This window comes from Argentina silus (genome assembly GCF_951799395.1).
Source record: "Argentina silus genome assembly, chromosome: 7".
NCBI lineage: Eukaryota > Metazoa > Chordata > Actinopteri > Argentiniformes > Argentinidae > Argentina > Argentina silus.
In genome coordinates, this window is record NC_139661.1 from 327,130 (window position 1) to 350,522 (window position 23,393).

The following is a 23,393-nucleotide window of genomic DNA, read 5'->3' on the forward strand; positions in this document are numbered from 1 at the left end:
ATAGTCATTGTTTGATTTCAACTCCAAACTGTTGGAGTATAGATAGAATGACAAAATGCTTCCTCTTTCCAGTACTTATGGAGGGCACTGTATTATTATATTGTATAACATTTTCATTACAATACATTTTTACCTCATTTTTACATTTTCATTTCATTTTGAAACCATGCTTCTCCAGAATGAAATACCAAACTTGTATATTGTATACCAAGTCTGTCCTTATGTCTGCCTTCATATCCATCAGTGTGGATCAGTGCTCACTCTATGAGATACCATTGAATGGAGTTTGGTTTGACTGGAAATGTGAACAAAGACCATTTTTCTTTCCTTTCCAAAATGATCTCTTACCTGAAAAAATAGAATGCCATAAGCAATGCAGTCCCCAGTAGGGCTCCAACTATGATCCCAGTCACAGCCGATACACCTAGTCCACCTGCTTGGTAGAGGAAGGGAAGCTATTAATGAGGAAAATGGCACACTCATGGTCTATGGTGACACATACACCTTCTACTACAGGTATGCCATAAGGCTGTATAGTAAGCCATACAGTACAAATGTTACGGTACTGCTCAAATCAACAGCTTTATGTTGATTATGTGACATTACATACCCTATAGTAAATGTATGTAAAAAAGGTGCTATGTACTGTGTATAATAATAACCACAACAATAATAATATAATTCATGATAATAATAAAAAGATATATAGCCCTTTTAAATGTATGAATGTATTATGTACAGTGCTCCTTATTAAGGGCCGACTACTTTTGAGATATGAAAGTGTCTGACCAACTTTGATTTTGGAGTGGACTCCCCCTTTAAATCAAATACATATACTGGTGTGTGCTCTGTTGGTCTGTGACAGAGAGAAAAGCAGTAGAGATAATTTACATGATTTGTCGGGAAGCTCAGTGTGTGGGACTATGTGCCTTCCTCTCAGGGTGAAACGCTCACTGTTGAATGCAGGCAGCATCTGGAAGCTCCCGTTCACACCAAAGTAGTTGCACACCACCTGAAAACGTGGATAGCAGTGATGATGAATGTCATATCACTTTTTAAATCTCTTTAAATATCATCTCGATTATTCTCTAGTCCAAAAATAATCCTCCATTTCATCTAAGGTACTGGATTGGTGTAAGCATTAAGTACCCCTATGGTACCTGAAAAGCTACAACATCATTGACTACTGCAGTATATCATCCAGTCAGTAAATGAGACCAAAATATAATGCTGACTAATAACTTGAGATTGGATGTGGTTACATGCTTTGGTCTGTTCTTACCTCATAGGTGCCTGCCTCAGGGTCTGTCATGGTCATCACAGAGAAATCCCCATTTCTGTCACCATTAACATCTATGGACACCTGGCCTGCAATTCCTGCCCGACGGTATGCAAAGAATGAGAGAATTAATTAGCTTCAAGACCTGAACATTCCAAGGAAAACAAGCCAACGAGAGCCGAGAAAGTCTGGCCGAGCCAATAGAACAGGAAGTCTCATTCACCTCCCGCCGTTTTTGTTGGCAGGGGCTCCCAGAATTGTAATTCCATCCCTGTGCCGTGTTCCCAAATTCTTGGCATTTTTAAAATATTATTTCTTTTAACAAGAAAATATGACCCTGTTCTTGACGATTCCTGCTGAACAAAACATTGTTATTTCACATTGAGAGCTGGCATTGTGGAGTTTTGGCCTTTTAACCGGCTTCAGAAATGAACATCCGTTTTGTAACAGGATTCTAATGAGTGCAAAAGAAAAGGCCTACTCAGTGTTGACTTGTCTTACGCAGTTTTACTTTGAGCTAATCAAAATCAAAGAGAGCATACTGGCTAGCTTTCTGGAACCTAGAATTCTGTTGCCTTTTTATAATCAAAAAAGGAAGAGTGAGTCAGTTTTACTTTTCTTATCTTGAGGAGCTCTTTTAACTGCATTGGTCTTTCATATATTGTATTTAGGAGTTTAACTGGATTGGTCTTTCATATACTGTATACTGTCATTAGGAGTTTTTTCCTGATCATCTGACCTAAACAGGTCCGGAAAAACTCCTGTCCCTATGTATTGTAGATATAGAGGGGTCGAAACTCACATCTTTGCACACACTTTCAACAGTAATGCAACTGATGTGTGTAAGATATCTTTTTCTTTAGGCTGCAGGAATGCCAAAGCCATCTGTAATTGATAGTAATATCAAGCGTGCTATTGATTTCCTGGTAGCACTTTATTTACAACTCGGAATAAGTGGGTAATAGCATGATAATTTCAAGTAATTACTGATAGTTACGAGTAACAATAAAGACAATTACCTTGTTATTACAAGGTATGGAGGACTTAATTATTTTCCATGAAAGCTTGTTTCCGCATTATTGTTACACCATTTCCATACTGATGAGCACACATTTTGTTTGATTTATAACTACGAAACTGAGAAGGTAGTTACTATTGAAATAGTATCATAACTGGAAAATGCAATATTACCCATTTCTATTTTGTTCTACCCTTGTATCCCATATTAACCTGACAAGTAAGACCATGTTTACCATGGTTAGAACATCAGTCAGTGGTAACAGTCATGCCTATCAGTATGCATGCCTCTACTGCATCATTAAGAAAGCATAAGCTACCCAGTGGGTCTGATACATACAGTAGGTCATTGTTTAAAATATGCATATTGTCATTGCAGCGGTGGGCTACCTCAATGCCACCGCTGCGGTAGATAGTCATTGTGAAGACGTGTGAAGTGCTGACAAAAGCCACTACAAGGTGGAGGAAAGAGCTGTGAAGGATGTTGAATCAACTTAAAATGGGCCGACCCTTGTGCGCACAACTGACATTTCTTCTGGGTGCTTTGCAACGTTTGGTTCTGCACATCTACATTATTTGATTTGATTAATACAATTAAATAGCATACATTTGTCTTTTCAATCTTTTACGATTGCTTTATCGTGTGACATTTTTAAACTGAATATATCTTGAATCTTGTCATCTTCTCGTCATCTAGAAAAGATGATAAATTTGCTCAGAAACACAATAAATTTTTTGTTATGGCCAGTTAAATGTTTTCATTGGTTCCATGTTTTAACAAAAAGTCTATATTTACTAGTGATATAGCCTAACTGTTCACCATCACTGTAGCATGGAACCCCCTGCCTCTGTCCTTTTCTCCGTGGTTTGGAGCAGGTGTTACAAACCACGAAATAGAGGCGACATATAGAGTAGCTCTATTAATCTAATATGTCAAAATCTTTCCTCAGTTTAACTTAATGTTAGAACCACATTTAACCCTAAAACAAGTCAAGTTCATCTGAATGCCATGCAGTTGTACACAACTAAGCCTATATAAATTAAAGCTATTATTAGTCATACAGTAGGCCTACCTCTATCAACTCAATATACTCGTTAGAGCATTAGCCTGCTGTAGGCTACTAGAACGACACCATTGCCTGCTGTAGGCTACTAGAACGAAAAAGCCACAATATCTCCAATTTGGTCTATAGAATTACTTAGACTTTTGAAACAGACAATAAGTGGGAGACACAGCAATTAGGCTACAAATAATGGAAACACTGATCTTCAATGACATAAACAGAAATAACATGCATTTCTTGGTAATGACTTGAGGCCTTTTCTTTGCAGTTTCTAAACGTCAAGATGAAATGAAATGCGTTCGTAATCATTGGCCTCTGTGGCACAATTTTATTATTTATTATTAATAACCATGAATTCAACAGGACACAATTTGGCCTGTTAGAAACCTATTTCATCTACATGGTACATTTTACATTATTTTGTTCTGTGTGCATTTGTCCACCTGACTGTCACCAAGGGATGGGTTGCGTTATTTTGCAACTGCTGTAGAGCTTTGATTTAGCTTGAATCTGATGGTACTCCAGGGGTTACGTCCCACTTGAATTTCTGAGAATTAATGAATACAACATAATGGTGCAGCTCCCTGGCCAAGATGGGCAAGCACATAATTTGGGTATGGCAGGGTACCCTTTTTCAACACCAACCCAGAAAACAGCAAGATTCCAATCCCGAAAACCAAAGATTATAATTGCAGACACTCCCACTCCCCTCAGCAATATATGTAATCTTAATTTAGGAATAACCATCAGTTCTGTAGTAGCCTACCTTGCATTTTAGTATGGTAAAGGAGACAAATGCAATACGATTGCTGTGAGAATAAACACCTCTGTTTACTGTGAGAATAAATTACTGTATAAATGTACATATAACTTTCTTATACAGTGCCCTGTGTAATTAATGGGACAGTGAAGCATTTTTTTTCTTCTTTTGGCTCTACACTCCAATGGTTTAGATTTTAAATCAAACAATAAATCATATTATGAGGTTAAAGTAGAGATTCTCCATTCAGAAATTTATTTTAGACGTAGTCTCCCTATCAACAGATTGATCAAATGTCCAAATTAAGCACTCACGTTCATGCAATAATTGCCAGACGTCTGCGACCCATTGACCCCACCAGATGCTGGGCATCTTTTCTGGCTGCCAGGACTGTACTGCAGCCATCTTCAGTTGTTGTTTGTTTTGAGGGCGTTTTGCCTTAAACCCTTTAACACCCAATGTTGCATATAGGCAACAAGGTCTTTAAACACCTGATAAAATGTCTCTAGGTGATCATTTCACAAAAGGAAAGTGCTATCTACAACAAAACATCCTAATAAACACTTTTAGCACGATCTGGTGGCCGATTTCTGTAATTACACCAGTGAAAAATGGCGGAAATCACAAGTCTGTAAACACCGAAATTCTGTGTTTCTTGTATGTGTTCAAAGGGTGAATTTCTGAAATTCAAATGGATGAAAAATGCTCATAAGATGTCCAGAGATGCCAGACTAAATGTTCAAAAAAACATTTTTATTTTTGTCAATGGTATAGTCAGTTGATATGTAAATGTTGCATATATGCATTGGGCGTTAAGGACTGTAATCACACTTTCATGCTTTGCATAGGCTTTCATATAAAATTATATTTGTGTTTTAAAAAGCTGAATGAAAAGTCTGGATCTCTTTGTCACACATACAGTGCCCTGCGTAAGTAATGGGACAGTGAAGCATTTTTTCTCTATATGGCTCTATACTCCAAATGTTACTGTGAGGTTAAAGTAGAGGTTTTATTTTATGGTATTTGTGTACATATTGGTTTCACCATTCAGAAATTACAACACTTTTTCTGCATAGTCCCCCTATTTCAGCGTACCCAAAAGTGATGGGACAATTGTCTGTCAACATGAGAACCAAAGAGGTGTCAATGAAAGTCACCTCCTAGTGAACACACAGTACCTACATATTAGACACATTGCTTATATGTTAGTACTGTGTTACATTAAGTAGATGCATGCATACCATGGTCCTAGTTGTGAGGTTAAGACAGGGTAAAAACTAGAACAAAATGGAAACAGGTCGCATTTTCCAGCTATGATACCATGTTATTTCACAGCAACTACATTCTTTGTTAAAGCATTTCATCAATAATTACATAGAAACTACATTCCAATTTACCTTGTAATAACAAGGTAATTGTTTTTCTTATTACTGGTAACTACTGTACAAGTAATGGTTATTACCCACATGGTTATTACCCACAGATGTAATGTAAAGTGAACCGATTTCCTTCTGCTGCCATTAAAAAGGAGTCAAAATACCAGGGCTTGGCTTAATTGATAACACTGGTCCAATTAAGGGACAGCTGTGAGCAAGAAGTATTGGGGGAGCTGCATGACAAAATGTGTGCGCTCCAAGAGTCTTTGACCAAGTATAAAATGATCCACAAGTCATAAATATGATAAGACAGCCAGAGAAAGGATAATAGTTCAAGTGTCATAAGCAGAGGATAATGATCAGTAGCCTACATTTACTGCTAAAGGTGGGAACTGAAACCAGGACAATAGAGAGGGATCATCCATGTTTTTTACCTTCAAATGTTCTGTTCCACATGCGGGAAGTGATTTCTGCGCCGTCGGTCTTACTGGAGCCATTTTTCATGGCTTCATGCAAGGCGAATGCATACAGGAGCAAGGCGTCATGGAACCCCTCCACAAACATGTTGATCTGAAAGGAAATGGGAATACATGTATGGTTAACTAACAGTGGCTGATGCTACAGTTAATCCATAAAAAAAGAGCCTTTCAGTCGATTAAATCTTGAAAAACTTTGTTTAACGTGATTCATGGGAAGAAATTAGACCAATTTTAGAAAAACCAAATGTTTTTTGGTTGTATGGTTGTATATCGGTAAATTGTATGGTGCAGCAATGTCTAATTCCAAACACTGTACATTGTGTCTCCACAGCTCAGATAATGAGTTTGTCAGCTTGATTTTAGCTAAACTGTAATGAAAGACAGCCAGTTAGCTAGCCAATGAGTTTACAGTTGTTACTGTAAGGTGCTAGCAACTCCATCTCAAACTGAAAGCTCCATCTACCTTCGAATTATAAATAATTCAACTTTATACATTTTAGTAATGGGTAACATAACAAGGTTAAATAATGTATACATTTTTATCACTTTGAGAATTAAGAAATCCTCAGTAAAAGCAAAAGCCTTGAAACCTTCAGGATTTGGAGAGGATCTGTAAAGAGGAGTGGACCAAAATCCCTCCTGAGATGTGTGCAAACCTGGTGATCAACTATAAGAAACGTCTGACTTCTGTGCTTGCCAGCAAGGGTTTCTCCACCAAGTACTAAGTCATGTTTTGCTTGGGGATCAAATACTTATTTCCTTCGATCAAATGCAAATTAATTTATAACTTTATATAATGTGTTTTTTCTGGACTTCTTTGTTGATATTCTGTCTCTATTTGTTAAAATAAAAGTACCATAAAAATTATAGGCTGCTCATTTCTTTGTAATCGGGCAAACTAACAAAATCAGCAGGGGATCAAATAATTATTTCCCCCACTGTATATATATATGTATATATATATATGTGAGCTCAGCAGAGGTCTGGAAAAAGGTCTTGTGAACAGATAAGATTAATATTATCATGCACCAGCATACCACCTCATCTGTGAAACATGGTTCAGGGGGTGTTTGGGCATGTATAGCTGCCACTAGAACTGGCTAACTTGTCTTAATTGATGATTGTAACTGCTGATGGCAGCAACAGAATGTATTCTGAAGTGTACAGAAACATCTTGTCGGCTCGAGTACAAGCAAACCCCTCAAAATGCATTGGATGGCGCTTCATCATACAATACAGTGACCCAAAACGTACTGGTGAAAACCAATATGTACGGAAATACCATCAAATAAAAGCTGATAATCTCTACTTTAACCTCACAGTATTTGTTTGATTTAAATGCTTCACTGTCCCATTACTTACGCAGGGCACTGTATAGGTCTTGCTAATATATGACTGTTTCATTAATATCTTATTTTATTTAGTATTTATTGTTATATTATCTTATGTAGTTCTTGTATAGAACTGTTATATCTATAGCTGTGCTTTACTCAGTCATGTGTTTTATGTTTTATGTGGACCCCAGGAAGAGTTGTGGCTGCATGTGCAGCAGCTAATAGGGATCCTGATAAACAAATAAACAAACAACATTTCTGAGGACTAAGGCTTAACATGTGACAAGGTGTTGGGGTGAATCTCAATAGTCTCAAAGATCAGTGCCATCCTCTTTTCTCATTCATTTGCACTGGTGTGAAATGTTCGGGTAAAAACATATACACTTTTGGTTCATTGCAGTTGAGCGAAGGGAGACTATAGACTATTGAGACTTACCCAAGGAAAGGTGGATAACTGTTTGGAGGGCATATTACTATACCTTGTTTTCACTTTATGAAGAAAAACCTTACCGTTTACCATATAAACAATGCCTCACAGAAAATCCCAGTCAGGGCTTTCACCAACAACTTACAACCTAAGTACCAAAAAAATAATGAGTTGGTCCACACAGTCTCTTGCTAAACAAACAATGTCACCATATTTGTTTTCACAAGAAACCATGAAACCGACAAAAATTATCTAAATGTTTTCCCACACTTACAAAGTGCGTCATTGTGCGATATTCATCACAAGATCATTTGACCTGCGTGCTTTATTGTAATTGTACAAATCAAACCTCAATTCTGATTCATGTGGTCGAGATGATTCATTTTGTAACTATGGTAAATCTAACTTCTATTTTCCCAAACAGTGATCGGTGTGCTCTCTTTCAAAACAAACACTGTGGCATCTATTTGAATTTCTTGTAACAGGTTTCCATGTCTTCATTTTCCCATGAGAAAGGAATGATCAAACATCGCTGAACACTTCTCAGAAGGTTCTTTATGCTTCCATTGCCCTAATAGCGCAATTACTAGCATGCTGCCAATAGTGATACCCCTAAGAGTGGTGGATACTGAACACTAACACTAATACATGCAAATGTTATGATTGGGATCAATGTTCCATTCCATGTCTTTGCGAGCATCTACTCCCAGTGCGCTGCCCAATCCAAACAAGAAGAAATCCCAACGCAACATAGGACTGCTGCTCAAAGAGAATTCAATAACGGAGGAGGTGATGTCTGTATATTTACATTCACCTTCAACAGCCTATTAGCAACGGAGGAGCTGGGAAAGGCTGATATTGCTGTACAACTCTGTTTTTTCAAATATATATTTTCTTTTTTGGAACTGGAACTGCCACTCATTCCTCGTGAGGGATAGAGAAAAAAAACACTTGGAGCACGCTGATACTACAAACTGTGCTGCGGTCTCATATCTGAAGCCGTTTGCTTTCTCAACCCTGACAACACAATCCATGGACAGAGATTTTCTCCCTCCAAATATATGGTTAAATCGTTTAAATAAAGGTATGGGGAATTTCACATTTCCAAAAATACCCACATATAGAACTAATAATACAATGTAACATTTTTGCAGCAAAAAAAGCTGACTTAATTAATTTTAGGTAGAATACAAGAACCTCGGTTCCAATATATCTTGCATAAGTGCTTGCGCAAACACCACACAAGCTCTACACAGTTTGTTTAAAATGTAAGTCAAGTGATACAATTATGATATTAATGTTTACTGTATCACATTGTTTCAACACAAGTGATTTTGACAGAGGTGTCACAATTCTAGATAGTAATGGTGTTCACTGCAATACCAAATGAGAGAGACATTGCAAATCGTTCTAGCATTTAACTACAGTACCTGACAACAACCATTTCTGTCATTTGTTCCACTTAGGAGCCTTATGTAAGATCCACACAATGCATTATTAAACGATGCCTAGCAGCTGGAGAGTGTATAAGACACTCATAAGTGCTTACATCAACAACTACAGTGCCTCTTGTTATATCATAAGACACTCCTTTGTCAATCTGCAGCTGTTTAAATAAGCACTTTTCTATGTAGCTCATAATATCTGTTAGGCTGTCAACAGTGTTAGTATTCGGGCTATATTTTCAAACTGGGAAACCAGGTTAAGCCTACCGCTAGACTAGCTGCAACCTAACTTTCTGTCTCAAGGGGGGGGGGGGGAGGGGGGGTTGAACAGAGAGGAGACTTACAGTGGGGGAAATAATTATTTGATCCCCTGCTGATTTTGTTAGTTTGCCCGATTACAAAGAAATGAGCGGTCTATAATTTTTATGGTACTTTTATTTTAACAAATAGAGACAGAATATCAACAAAGAAGTCCAGAAAAAACACATTATATAAAGTTATAAATTCATTTGCATTTGATCGAAGGAAATAAGTATTTGATCCCCTACAAACCAGCAAGAATTCTGGCTCATACAGACCGGTTATATGCCCATGAGGCACACAGATTACTCCTGTCACTTTAAGAAAGTACTTCTAATCTCTGCTTGTTATGGGTATAAAAGACACCTGTCAATAGAATCAATCTCTTCCATTCCAACCTCTCCACCACCATGGGCAAGACCAAAGAACATTCAAAGGACATCAGGGTAAGAGTTGTAGACCTGCACAAGGCTGGAATGGGCTACAAGACCATCAGCCAGAAGCTTGGTGATAAGGAGACAAATGTTGGTGCAATTATTAGAAAATGGAAGAAATACAAAATAACCATCAATCGCCCTCGGCCTGGAGCTCCATGCAAGATCTCGCCTCGTGGGGTAAGGATGATCATGAGAAGGGTGAGGGATCAGCCCAGAACTACACGGGAGGAGCTTGGTAATGATCTCAAGGCAGCTGGGACCACAGTCACCAAGAAAACCATTGGTAACACACTACACCGTAACGGATTGAAATCCTGCAGTGCCCGCAAGGTCCCCCTGCTCAAGAAGGCACATGTACAGGCCCATCTGAAGTTTGCCAATGAACACTTAAATGATTCAGAGAAGGCTTGGGAGAAGGTAATGTGGTCAGATGAGACCAAAATTGAACTCTTTGGCATAAATTCGCCTCGTCGTGTTTGGAGGGAGAGAAATGCTGAATGCTACAATCCCAAGAACACCATCCCCACCGTCAAACACGGAGGTGGAAACATTAGGCTTTTGGGTTGTTTCTCTGCTAAGGGTACAGGACGACTTCACTGCATTGAGGGGCCAATGGACGGGGCCATGTACCGTAAGATCTTGGACGAGAACCTCCTTCCCTCAGCCAGAGCACTGAGGATGGGTCGTGGATGGGTCTTCCAGCATGACAATGACCCAAAACATATGGCCAAGGCAACAAAGGAGTGGCTCAAGAAGAAGCACACTAAGGTCATGGAGTGGCCTAGCTAGTCTCCAGACCTTAATCCTATAGAAAATGTGTGGAGGGAGCTGAAGCTTCGGGTTGCCAAGCAAAAGCCTTGAAACCTTCAGGATTTGGAGAGGATCTGTCAAGAGGAGTGGACCAAAATCCCTCCTAAGATGTGTGCAAACCTGGTGACCAACTATAAGAAACGTCTGACTTCTGTGCTTGCCACCAAGGGTTTCTCCACCAAGTACTAAGTCATGTTTTGCTTGGGGATCAAATACTTATTTCCTTCGATCAAATGCAAATGAATTTATAACTTCATATAATGTGTTTTTTCTGGACTTCTTTGTTGATATTCTGTCTCTATTTGTTAAAATAAAAGTACCATAAAAATTATAGACCGCTCATTTCTTTGTAATCGGGCAAACTAACAAAATCAGCAGGGGATCAAATAATTATTTCCCCCACTGTATGTGTCATCCATCCTTCAGGGCATCTTTCGAAACATTTGTAGAAAAAGACAACAACGTCAATGGTGGAGAGGTGACTGGCCAAGAGCCGCTGTCCTCCCTTTCTTCCTCTCTTTCCTCTCTACTGTGTCAGCCTGATGCCTCTGCAACCCTGATCAGCTTTGGGGAGTGGTACTAAAAGGAGCAACCGCATGTCAACTTCTTCACTGCGGTGAAAAGTCACACAACATCAGCCTAGCCTAGTGGTTGGGGCATACTGTGGTGACTGACACAGGAGAAAAGGAAAGGTTTGATGGCTACCAGTTTGAATAACCAGACAGGGCCTGGTTTCCCGACATTTAAAACGCTTTTTTTTTAATGAGACATCGGTACTAAACTGCTTTGTTAATACCTCAAGTAAACTATGGTCAGTGAAAATATATGCAGAGCACTGATACTACTGAAACACCCATACTAAACACATCAGCAGTGACAGAGAGATAGTTACTATAAATGTATCCGTTTTGACTGCGACAATGGTATTGGGGGCAACGGCTTGGATGCAAACGATGCACATTAAATGAGATCTAACAATGAACGTTATTTGTAACATGCTTTTACATTTGGACACCTCAAACAGTAGAAGGATAACTATTGAGCTGTTCTTTGGAGAAAGAGGACATGGATATCTCGCACACACACAAACATGTTAAAGCATTAACCTTCAGTCTTGGCTCAAATCTTGTCTCTCAAATTCACAGTCTGCAGGGGAAATGACAGAGCCCTTTGTCCTAGCAGCCTGGAATGAATGAGGCAGAATGAAACGTGTGATAATGTCCTTGTTATCTCCCTAACACATACACACATCTGTCACTAACTGGACAAGCTTCCCACCCTGCTCAGATTGTGCAAACAGTCATATGAAGCCTACAGTGCCGCTTGAAAGTTTGTGAACCCTACAGGGATGGTCATTTATTTTTGTATAAAAAATTAAAATTAACTTAGAAAATCTTTATCTAAACCCAAATTCGTAATAAAGACATTCCAAATAAAGGACACAAAAAATATGATATACTTTCATAGTTTATTTAACGAAAGTGGTTTATTTAACAAAAACTCAGATTTCATGTGTGCAAAAATACGTGAACCTCTTCAGTCAATAGCTTGTGGCACCTCCATTAGCAGCGATAACTTGGAGTAAATGTCTCGTATAGCCACTAATCAGTCTCTGACATCTGTTTTGAGGGATTTTTGCCCACTCCTCCTTACAGAACTCAGCCAATTGAGTGAGGTTTGAGGGGTGTCTGGCATGAACTGCTCCTGCCACAGCATCTCGATTGGATTTAGGTCAGAACTTTGACTTGGCCAATCCAAATCTTCTTTCTCCTGAACCATTCTTTGGTAGATTTGCTTGAATGCTTTGGGTCGTTGTCTTTTTGGAAGACCCATTTTCAGCCCAACTTTAGCTCCTTGACTGATGGCTTGACGTTCTGTTCAAGAATCTCCTGGTATACCTCAGAATTCATGGTTCCCTTAATGATGTGGAGTCGTCCAGGTCCAGAGGAGGAAAAGCAGCCACAGATCTTGACATTCCCATCACCATGCTTGACTGTTGGGATAAGGTTCTTTTGGTGGTAGGCAGTGTTGGGTTTTCGCCAAACATAGTGGTTTTGTGACCAAAAAGGTCAATTTTGGACTCATCTGTGCAGAGAATGGACTTCCAGAAACCTTCAGGCTTGTCCAGGTGGTCTTTGGCAAAGTTAAGACAGGCAGTTTGGTTCTTTTTTGACAGCAGAGGCTTCTTCCTAGCAACCTTCCCATGAATGCCATTTCGATTCAATGTTCTTCTTATTGTTGAAGCATGCAGTTACCTGAGATGCAACAAGGGAGGTCTGCAAATCTCTAGATGTTATGTTTGGGTTGGCTTTTACCTGATTTATTATTTTTCCTGTGGCTCTTGGGGATATTTTGGAAAGGCGTTTTGGAAAGGCGCCGAGTTGCTGTCATGTTAAATGCTCTCCATTTGTAAATGATTTGCCTCACAGTGGACTGATGGAGCTCAAATCTTGTTGAGATGATTTTATAGCCTTCCCCAGACTGATGTGCTCTCACTATCCTCTTCCTGATGTCCTCTGAGATCTCCTTTTCTCTCGGCATGGTGCGTTTTGCATTCACCTGTATGGGTAACACAAAACTGACCAGGTTTCTTATCTCTATTTATCAGAGTCCCACCCAAACTCTTTCCTAAAGATCTCTCCTTTGATTTGTTAATTTGGTACCCAATTATTTACCCACCTGATTCTACTTACCTACTTGATTTAACCAATGCAACTTGGGGTTCACTTATTTTTGCACCTGCACTAATTTCTTTATAATTTAGTTTTTCTACTACACACGATTTCCTCTAAACCAACATCTGAATTGGTAAATATAAACCTGTTATGTCAGATAAAAATAATGGTTCTGATTAAATAAATTGTAATGGTAAAAACTGAAAAAAATCTATAATTGCACAAGGGGTTCATATACTTTCAAGCAGCACTGTATCTGTGCCTTTTACCCCCAGCAGTCTAGCCAAAGATGCCAAAGAGGCTGGCAGAGGCCAGTCATGGGTGGACTGGTGAAGTGTACTTGGATGCTATGAAGCTCTGGTTTGACTTGGTTGGGCCTCAAGTCTATTCAGTTATTCATCATCTAACCCTGGTTTGAGTAAATGTTAGGTAAAAAGTAAAAAATGGTTTAGATCCTTTTTGTCAACCTTTTGTAATTCATTGGCACCCTCAGTTAGTGGCCTCCACAACATGCTGTGCTAGAGCTGTGAAAACCACTGGAGGGGCTTAGTCAGAATACACTAGTGCTATTCCCTCCCTCTGTGCTTTTACGCAAATGGAAGGCTTGGAGGTATGTTTAAAATCAGCTCCAACAATCAGGCTGTCAAGAATGACAACATTTCTCTTAATAAGTCTAATTACTGAATATTAATTTGGCCTCCAGGGTTTTTTTTCATGCTGCAACTTGACTGCCTCTTGATGACGCACACTGCTGTAGCAGCAAAAACCACACTGGTAACTCAACAAGACAGGACTGCACAATGCATTTGGCCCAGGATGCAGAACAGGAAAACCCCCACAAATATTGAATTTATTAAAATTTTAAAAACAAGTCTAAAATGTATATATAGATAAAACAACCTTTTTTCCAATTTCATGCATTCCCTTTCAATATACTGTGCCATGCAGTAGGTGGACTTGCCAAACAATTTCATGAACTGTTTCATGCATTAGAAAATGACTTACTTTGTGATTAATGTACAACAAGGTCAGTAAAAATGCTGTCTTGTATTTTTTTCCTTAAACCTTCTTAACATGCATTGACAATGAACGAATGCTCAAAGTGGAATTCAGCTATGTGTTGGAAACAGCTCCATTTTGGAAATTCAGGGCTCAGTCCTATTCTTGTTTTCATTTCTGACTGAAATCAAGCGATTCAATCCTGCTCCCTTTTATAACGCATGTCATGTAGTGAATCTAATAACAGTGCTGTAATCCAACACACCCACCTACTGGTTGTGATTGCATATAAATATTTGGGATATGGCAATACACTCAAAGTAAGTTCTGAAGAGAGGCTCTGCATTGCGACTGCCCTTGAATGATGTCTTTGCCATTTTTTATGGTATTTTTCCCTCTCCTTGCAATGGAAACAACTTAATTGGCAGTAATTCTGGCAGTGGTCGACTGTGTGTATGATGTGTAGGAAGAGAGGGTTTGAGGGAGTGAGAACATGAGTGCCTTTGACAGTATAATTATCTCAATTTCTCTCTTCAGTTAGGCTGAGGTCATAAATGGTTCACAAAGCGACCTACACATATTCATTCTGCTGCATTTACAGACAGAGTTGCATTTCATCTAATTAGTCAAAACAATGTCAACATTTCTAAGAGATGCTCATTTAATGTGCAGACTATATCAATCTCATTCAAATGAATTCAGTTATAATCATACTTATCTGTCCACTGATTCCATTACAAACATGTAATCAGGCCTAAGCCTACTATTAATCAGCAATCAAGTAAATAACTGGCCTTTCTGTGACAAACAGAAGCAGAGCCCATATTGACAATGAAGCCTTTTGTGATGTCTGCTGCTGCTGCTTCTATGTCTGGGACCTCTAATTTACATAATATGTGACAAGCAAACTGGCAATTAGCCATCAAGAATTCCCTGGCACTGGTGAAAAAAAACAGGTCCCCTTGCCCATGGGCACATTCTGCGCCGTCAGTCAAACCATAAACATGGATCACTTTCCTTAACGACGAACCCCACCCTCTCCTCCCAGATACTCCCTGATTCAGTCGGCATATACAACATGAGCTAAGCCAAATTCAAAGAACGTTATATTACCCCACCCCCATTGAACAACAACTAACAGTGAATATTTAAGTTGCAAAGTGAGACAAAGCAAAATCAGTTAAATCCTGGGGTTCCAGCTGACCACTATCCAAATCAAAAGCAGAGAGTTTGGTGTTTAGGGACGACGGCTCACTGTTTCTAGTAACACCTTCCAAGCAGCTAGCTGTTTCTGAAGTAGGACCTCTCAACAGCCCCCCCCCCCCGGTAGATAGAGAGAGAGAGAAGGGTAGGGAGCCTTGCTGAGCCTTATTAACCTTGTCTAGTCGATTCGTCAATGACTGTTTGTTCCGACATGACAGCTCCCCGCTGCCTGCGTTTAAAGCCTTGATGGCTTTTCAATGAAAGCTGACATGCGGAGGGGGGACAAAGTGGCCGGGCAAATGCCCCCCCCCTCCCCCATTCAGCCACCCTAACACAAGAGGATGCTGGTCCCCTGAAGGCTAAATAAAGCAGAGCCTGAGACTAATCAATTAGCCTCGCTGAATTAAAAACAGTTTACAGATGGCAGAACATGGTCTCCATACTAGGCTAGTCTACTAGAGATGGAAAGTTCTTTTTACTCAATAGATTTTTTCCAAACTTGTTCAATTGATCTAATTGAATCTTTTGATTGTGAATTGACTTAAAAATGATGGAGCTAGATCAGTGTTTATCCCCTGTCGCATGAAAAGTAGACAAGGTTTCCCTTTAATGTTATTAAGTGGGGTAATACCATGTCCAGTTGCGTTATACAACTGTTTACTCTCTAACTCAGCATGGTGTGTTTACACAATCACAGCCTAGGCGTCTCAGTGTTGAACAGACCACTGTACCTGGCATCCTACAGTGATGGATTACAAACATACACACCGACCTTAAGAATGCTTGTGAGGATGTGCACATGGAAAACCCTACATGCCCAAATAACCAGCTTTCAAAGGATAAGATAAACACAGCATTGACCTCGCATTACAAGAGCACACACACATTTGGATTTGTCTAAATAACAAAATGAAATAAATGGAACTTCAACTGAACATTAAAGGGGCAATCTGGGATTGGTACATACATTTTTTATGATGATTATTTGTATTATATATAGCCATTGCTTCCTGAAGAATATCCCATCAGTACCCACAATATAAGCTTGTTTTATTCTATTGTTTGTAAACAATGTAATTGTAAACAAAAGGTAGCCGTAGATATACACAACTGATTATAGGTTTCTCTCAGTTTGCTGTAGAGCACTTTCTCCAAACTTACGTACATTGTCACAATCTTTGCAGTCATGGAAGCCTGCTTTCTGGATGGACTTCTTCACTTCCATGGAGAAGTTCTCAAACTCAGGCTTGACTGTCCTGAGTAATGTCACAGTGTTGAGGGAAGCATATGCCAGTCTTGCATCATTATCATATTTGTCTCCTCTCTTCCAGGACCCATTGCCTTGGAAAGGAAGTTAAAAAGAAGCCGTAGCCAAACGTTAGACAATTTACTCACACCTATACTTATCAGTATTGTGTATACTGTACCAGCAATCAATAGTATGATAGTATGATGATCCTGGAGAGATACATGGTATCTTGCAGTCACTTGCAATTCAACTGACTGCTCAAGGTCTTGATGATTAATTCATAAATTGATTCAGATGTTTCAGTGCTGGATTACAATTAAGGTCTGCAGAATCTGTGGTTCTCCATGACTAGGCTTGATGACCACTTGCATATGTTAATATTCTACTCTCCTAGGGTTTGCTATGCGAAAAAATAAATACAAATAATGGCAGTTATTGTAAGAGATGTCATCTTCATTTGGGTGTAAAGGCTGATTTATACCTTCTGCATTGACATCCGCATGGCTTTTAATAGCGGACATGGATTTTAATCCACATAGGGGCTTGCGTTTATACCTTTTGTGGACATTCGTGCGGATATATGACGTGACTGTAGCAATGGAACAATGGAAATCCACACTGAGATTTTCAATGCAGACACATTTTCTGGGAGGTATGCGGATCTCCATGTGGACCCATCCACAGACGTCCACTAATGCACAATATCTTCTGCCTGGGCCAATGGGGACACAGAGGGTATAAATCAGCCTTAAGAGGGGTCGTGAAGGACTGTGATGTAGTATATTAACCATATGATGTTGAGTTGAAGAGCTCAACGTTGAAGAAGATGTAGCTTCCATTGGTCAGTCTTCGTCGATGGGCCGCAAGCATGATCTCTCGGATGATATCTGCTCCCGCACACATGATCACAACTACAAAATGACACAAAGACAAAACGTGTTTAAATACAATTGATACCTTGACCCAACTTGAACAACATTGTACACAAAATAAATCAATTAAGCAAAATCCACACCAAAAATAGGCAATTTAGGATGAGGGTTGTCTTTATAAACAAAATGCCTATAATGACAATACATTCATATTTGTTATTTCTAATGAAAACAACCTCTATTAGGGAATGCGTCACAAGAAACATCTATATGCTGGTGGGATTCAAAAGCTGTGGCTCATTTGACCTACATATGTGGTTCGATACAGTATTGTCTTCCTGTATTTCCTTATTTGTATGGCCCCTCTTCGGAAAATAAATGTTCTAAAACATGTTTTACTGATAATGTCTCCAGAATAGGTAAGGAAAAGCATGCCGTTCTCTTAAAACATTTATAAGGCATGATGAAACACACACATTAGGTAATGTTCTGCTCACATGTGCCTCTTTGAAGTTTGTAAACCACTGTTTTCCCAATATTTCTATTGAGAGGAATGGCGGGGGGGTCTAGTTTTTTATGGCAATATCAGACCAGTGTCCCCCAGATCAGAAGGTGTCTGTATTGTATATCCTACAGTTTGCTCACTAACCACCTTTCTTGCACCCACGTGCCATGCGATATAGGTATTCATGGGTGTAACTCCATGGGGGTCTACAACTTTGAAAGCATTATTTGATGCTATGTTAGTGTACAAACATTTCACTACTACTTTGAGCAACACATACCATTATAGCCACTATCTGCATGTGGTGGTCCCCAATGAACAGTTCCAGAATCCATGATACTGATATACAGAGAGACATACTGACTTCTGCCAGCCTACTGTAGTCTGTATCTGGCAATCCTGGTATCTGGCAACCCTGGTCCCAGACAACCATTGGGTCTGCAAGCTTTTGTTGTGGCACAGCACTAAACCACTGGATTCACAGCAAGATATGCATGATGTCATTATCTCGATCTGGCAACCTTGGTCCAGGAGAGTCATAGGGTTTTCAAGCTTTTGTTCAAGCCCCACATCTAAAAACACCTAATTCAATGACCTACAGTCTCGGTTGAAGCAATTAGTTGAGAAGTCTGTGTTTATGTGTTGGGCTGGAACAAAAGCCTGCACCCACTGCTCTTTAGAGCTACTGAAGGGCTTCCTGCCCACTCTGTATTTTCTGTATTATCATCTGCCTCTCCTTTTACACGTTCATGGTGTGAGGATAAAGGTCTAGGATTTTCAGACATCCCAACCAGGTAAATTAGCCAACATTGTGCATAAATTAGCTTAGTAACTCTGTCTGTAAAAGTTGTAAATGCAATACACTACTAACCCTCTCTAGAGCACAGTAAGGGACATGGCATTCACATGTCTGTATCTTGTAAATGTACAGTAAATATTAATATTAACATGTTAAGATGAAAGTTATGACAGATTCAGAGAGATTGATGATTGTCTCCAAACCACTTGGAGACAACCCCACAGGAGGGCATCTATTAATTCTGTTGTTTATGCCTAGATGATAGATGCCCAGGGGCTGAGTCAGGGGGAGACACTGTGACTCTGAAAAAAGATGTCAGAGGTATGTGCATTCTACATGCTGTAGTATTAGGGGTGCCCTCTGAATTTAATTCTTGCCCTGGACTCTTACCAAAATGTTGCCCCAGTCAATTGTCCCTAAAAGTCAAGTCGTGCCTGTATGTGCCAGTCATGGGAATACAGTTTAGCCATGCGATACCTTCCCCTCAAGAGATGCCTTCATTAGGAAAGTCAACATGTGAATGCAAAATGTAAACAATCCCACACAGTACAGTTCATAAGCAATACTGTACTACTGTCGGTACAGTAGTCTGTGCAGCTCCACACTCCCAAATATGAACAACCAAAAAACCTGTGTGGGAATGGGATGGATGAAATACCATCCCCCTGGCGCAACAGGGGTTAAAAATGAATAAACCAACAAAACAGGCAAACAAACAAACAGAGAGTGTTTGGAAATAACCCTGAGTGTCCCATTAATAGGGCAGATTCAGAGGCTCCCTGGAACATTCCCCACAACTCTGACACTGTAGCGCCTCCTGAAATATCCCTGGAGTCAGTGGGACAAACTTCACCTCAGTACTGCCAGCACTATAGCACCCTTTAATTACTCTGAGTTCCACACACACTACGGGCCCTGTGTGTGCTCCCGGAGCCATTCCGTGGGGTAGCGCTTGCAGCCAGCAATATTTCAAAAATCCTGGATTTTCCCTCTCACTAGGGCACTGACGCTAGTTACAAATGAGCTCAGGAATGCAACGGAGGCAGCACACGGGCACACTTATCGTAGGCTCACAGTGCATTTTATGTGCCCTGGGCTCACTATAAAAATGTAGCGCGAGTGCATATGCAAAATAGGGGAGCCGTTGTGCCAACTTGTAATGGCGTCGCTACTGAAATAAGGATTTATGGTCCTGCGCCTTTATTCAGTTTGGCTGTGTGCTTGCCAGATTGGAAGGGGGGTAAGGTGAAAACGACCCCTTATCAATGGTTCTGTGTGTCAAAGCATGCCTTGTATAGACTATTTTGTTTCTCAGCAATAAAAAAATAATAGATCCCTCATTTTAAAATAACACCAATATATGAACACAGAATAATTTAATTAATACGGTCCAGCCCTTTCCCTTTTTCTAGTCAGTCTAAAACAAAATTACATCATACACTATGAGATTGGATCGAACTGACTTATGTTCATCACCACTGCTCAATATAATTCGCTGCTTCATAGAAATTCTCGACTGTTTTGATTGATTGTTTTCTAAATGTGAGGTGACATCATATTCCAAACATAGTTAAAAGCTCTTCTCTGGGGTTAATGGCAGCAGTGAATCCCCAGTTCTGAGTCTTTTGGCTTGGCAGGAGCCCCTGAATGATACAGTAAAATCAGGTCATTGACCTCAGCGCTCTGCAGGACTTCAGGGGCAGTTCTCTCCAAACACAAAGAGTTTATACAAGTTCAGGATGTCCCAAGAGGCTTCACTTCAGAAATGGACCAATCGCAAGGGGCTCCCTCTTCCCTGTAAAGTGGTTGGTTATGAAGTTGTGCACTTATGAAATGATATGTTATCCATACATTGTGTGCTGGCCGACATCAATCCATATGAATGTTAACCATATGACCACTGGTGGTTTTGGCATTCAGTGAATCGCTTCTACCTCAACAACTAGCAGGGAACTCACTGCAGAAGACATGATAATGGGAGGCCTTGGAGACACCAAACAATGACATGGGAGAGGTGTTTCTAATCAGCGGACATTGACATGGTCGGCCATCTGAAGGAACAAAACAAAATCTCAACAATGGTGGTTATTCAAGTGTTCTGTTGATTCGGTGCCCGTGAGACCACGTCAGAGCTGTTATTTGTGTTTTCATTCCATAAACCTCATCTGCGCTGGGTGATATGCCATGGCTGGTGCAACATGTTCAAAATGGAAAAATAACACAGGCTCTGATAATAACAGACACTGAGAGCAAGTTGTGAATCAAATAAGACGTCATTGGACTTTTTCCAGCAACACTGACGTCTTCCACCTTGATGCTGAGGATCTTTAACAAGGTTGACTCGAGGCTATGTGAGAACTATTTGGCAATGGAGCTGTAACCATTGGCCCATTTGATGACGGAACAATACGACAAGGAGGTTATAGATACCATTAATTGGAGGGTACACCTGTAAAAATGAATTTGCTTTTACAAAACAACCTTGAGAGGGTTCACATTTGCTTTGAAATGTAAACAAACTTGCGTTCTTGAAGTCATAGGCTTGGGTTTCTGGCACATATGGTCTTTAAGCGGCACCAGAAATACCACAACATGCCACAGCTATTGTTTGAATTGAAAATATTTGTAATGCACATTTGTATATCATTATCCTATACACCCATGAGTATTCAAGCATTTGTGGGCTTAGCGCTACATGTGCAGAAGTGACAGAATGATTGACGACATCCAGCCTGACTCAAGCTGACCTGATTGCCAATTTGTTTATGCAAGTGGTTGAGTGGATCACTACTGGCAACTCTAAGAAATGTAATACTATTATGAAATATGAGGCAGACATTTTTCATTTTGGATTGTTCCACCATGTCATGCTTTATCATAATGTTAAGTAAGTCGACACGTGTAAGGTTTATATCGGAAACAGTGTTATGCAGGCTGTCTGTAAACTAGCCTGAAAAATGTGTAAGAAATATATATTCAAAACCAATTGGCTTGAATTGCATTCAAAACCTGTTTGCCTATTTTCACTTTGACCTTTTAATTGTTTAATAGCAAATATAATTAAATAGACTGCCAGCACAGTGGCAACATAAAATGTTTTATCTCTAAGAAGTGTAATTAGGCCTAGGTAATAGTAGTTCATGTTTTGTACAGTAAGCTTTCTATAAAAAACTGATACCTAATAGGAATTTGTGTGCTTAGTCATTAGGTGTCGCAAGTAGAGAGCTGATAAAACTGTGAATTTGTCATTTGTCCTTGAATGACACATTTTAGCAGAAAGCCCAATCGAATAGGCAAATCATTTTGCTCCTTTCCCCCTACAGTTGCTCAACCCTGCTCCACAGAAAAACCCTACAACCTTTGCTGAAATCCTGCAAACCCAACAATAAAGTGTCTACCATGCTTGGAATACTAATTCTGATGCCAACCAGTTCACTTTGTGGCACTGCACCATTTAGCATGCATAATATATGCTAATTTATACGACAACTATGTCTATTATATATGGTAATGTAAACAGTGACTATTATGACCACAGGATTGCAGCCAACATGCTGGTCAGATGTCCTGATGATCCATCACACACACACACACACACACACACACACACACACACACACACACACACACACACACACACACACACACACACACACACACACACACACACACACACACACACACACACACAACTCGCAAACACTTGTGTCCCTGTGGGTGAGGTGCATGTTCCCTGCCTCAGGTCAAAGAAGCATGTTGCTATCAAACTCAGAGGCTTCACTAGCTTTGGGAGAGAGCACAGCCAGGATTCACAGAGGGCTCTAATCCATGCATCTATGAAGTGCAGTGAAAAGAGAGGGCAATCACTCAGGAACAGTCTCTCAGCAACAGTCACGTAGACAACACTCATTCAATGTTGAAGTCTGATAGGGACTAGGGATGGATATGAGAATAGAATAGATTTTAACTTTATTGTCCATGGATGGAAACTTGCCTTTGGCATCACCATGCAGAATTCGGGCTCTCGATCTTAGTCATCCATCATCTTAGTCCATCGATCATGGAGCGCAATTCAGTCATGAGGCTTTTGCCAATCTCAATGTGCAATCCAAACATATTTGGAGAAAAAATTACAATGAAACCTTGCTTTTGAGCCGCCTCCATGGAGATATGGAATAAGAGCTGTTTTTGAGCTTCAGAAATATATCATGTTGCTCAGTGTAGTTCTTTGCCTGTTTACACAAATCTATGAATGCTCTCCTAATTCACTGTTCAGTTCCAGGTAAAGCTAGGTCACGTCTCTAGCAAACACATGGAGGGGCACCACCAACACTTTCTGGGGTCTAGAATGCCCTTCATGCCA

At 39.9% G+C, this 23,393-nt stretch overlaps 1 protein-coding gene across 4 annotated transcripts in view; it reads right to left on the bottom strand.

Annotated features, from left to right (window-relative positions):
- npr3 (natriuretic peptide receptor 3) overlaps positions 1 to 23,393 on the bottom strand; it is a gene marked incomplete at its 3' end in the record, with an annotated part of 32,066 nt that overhangs the window by 6,148 nt on the left and 2,525 nt on the right. Inside the window, exons 2-7 of one of the 4 annotated variants that reach the window (XM_083672860.1) lie at positions 17,643 to 17,765; positions 16,771 to 16,946; positions 5,931 to 6,066; positions 1,283 to 1,377; positions 955 to 1,012; positions 349 to 436 (exon numbers count right to left, since the gene is read on the bottom strand). In XM_083672860.1, the coding sequence (XP_083528986.1) occupies positions 349 to 436; positions 955 to 1,012; positions 1,283 to 1,377; positions 5,931 to 6,066; positions 16,771 to 16,946; positions 17,643 to 17,765 (676 nt within the window). Of the gene's footprint in view, positions 1 to 344; positions 437 to 891; positions 1,013 to 1,282; positions 1,378 to 5,930; positions 6,067 to 16,770; positions 16,947 to 17,642; positions 17,766 to 23,393 lie in introns of those variants that run through there. The other 3 variants (XM_083672859.1, XM_083672858.1, XM_083672861.1) reach the window with 3 other exon arrangements.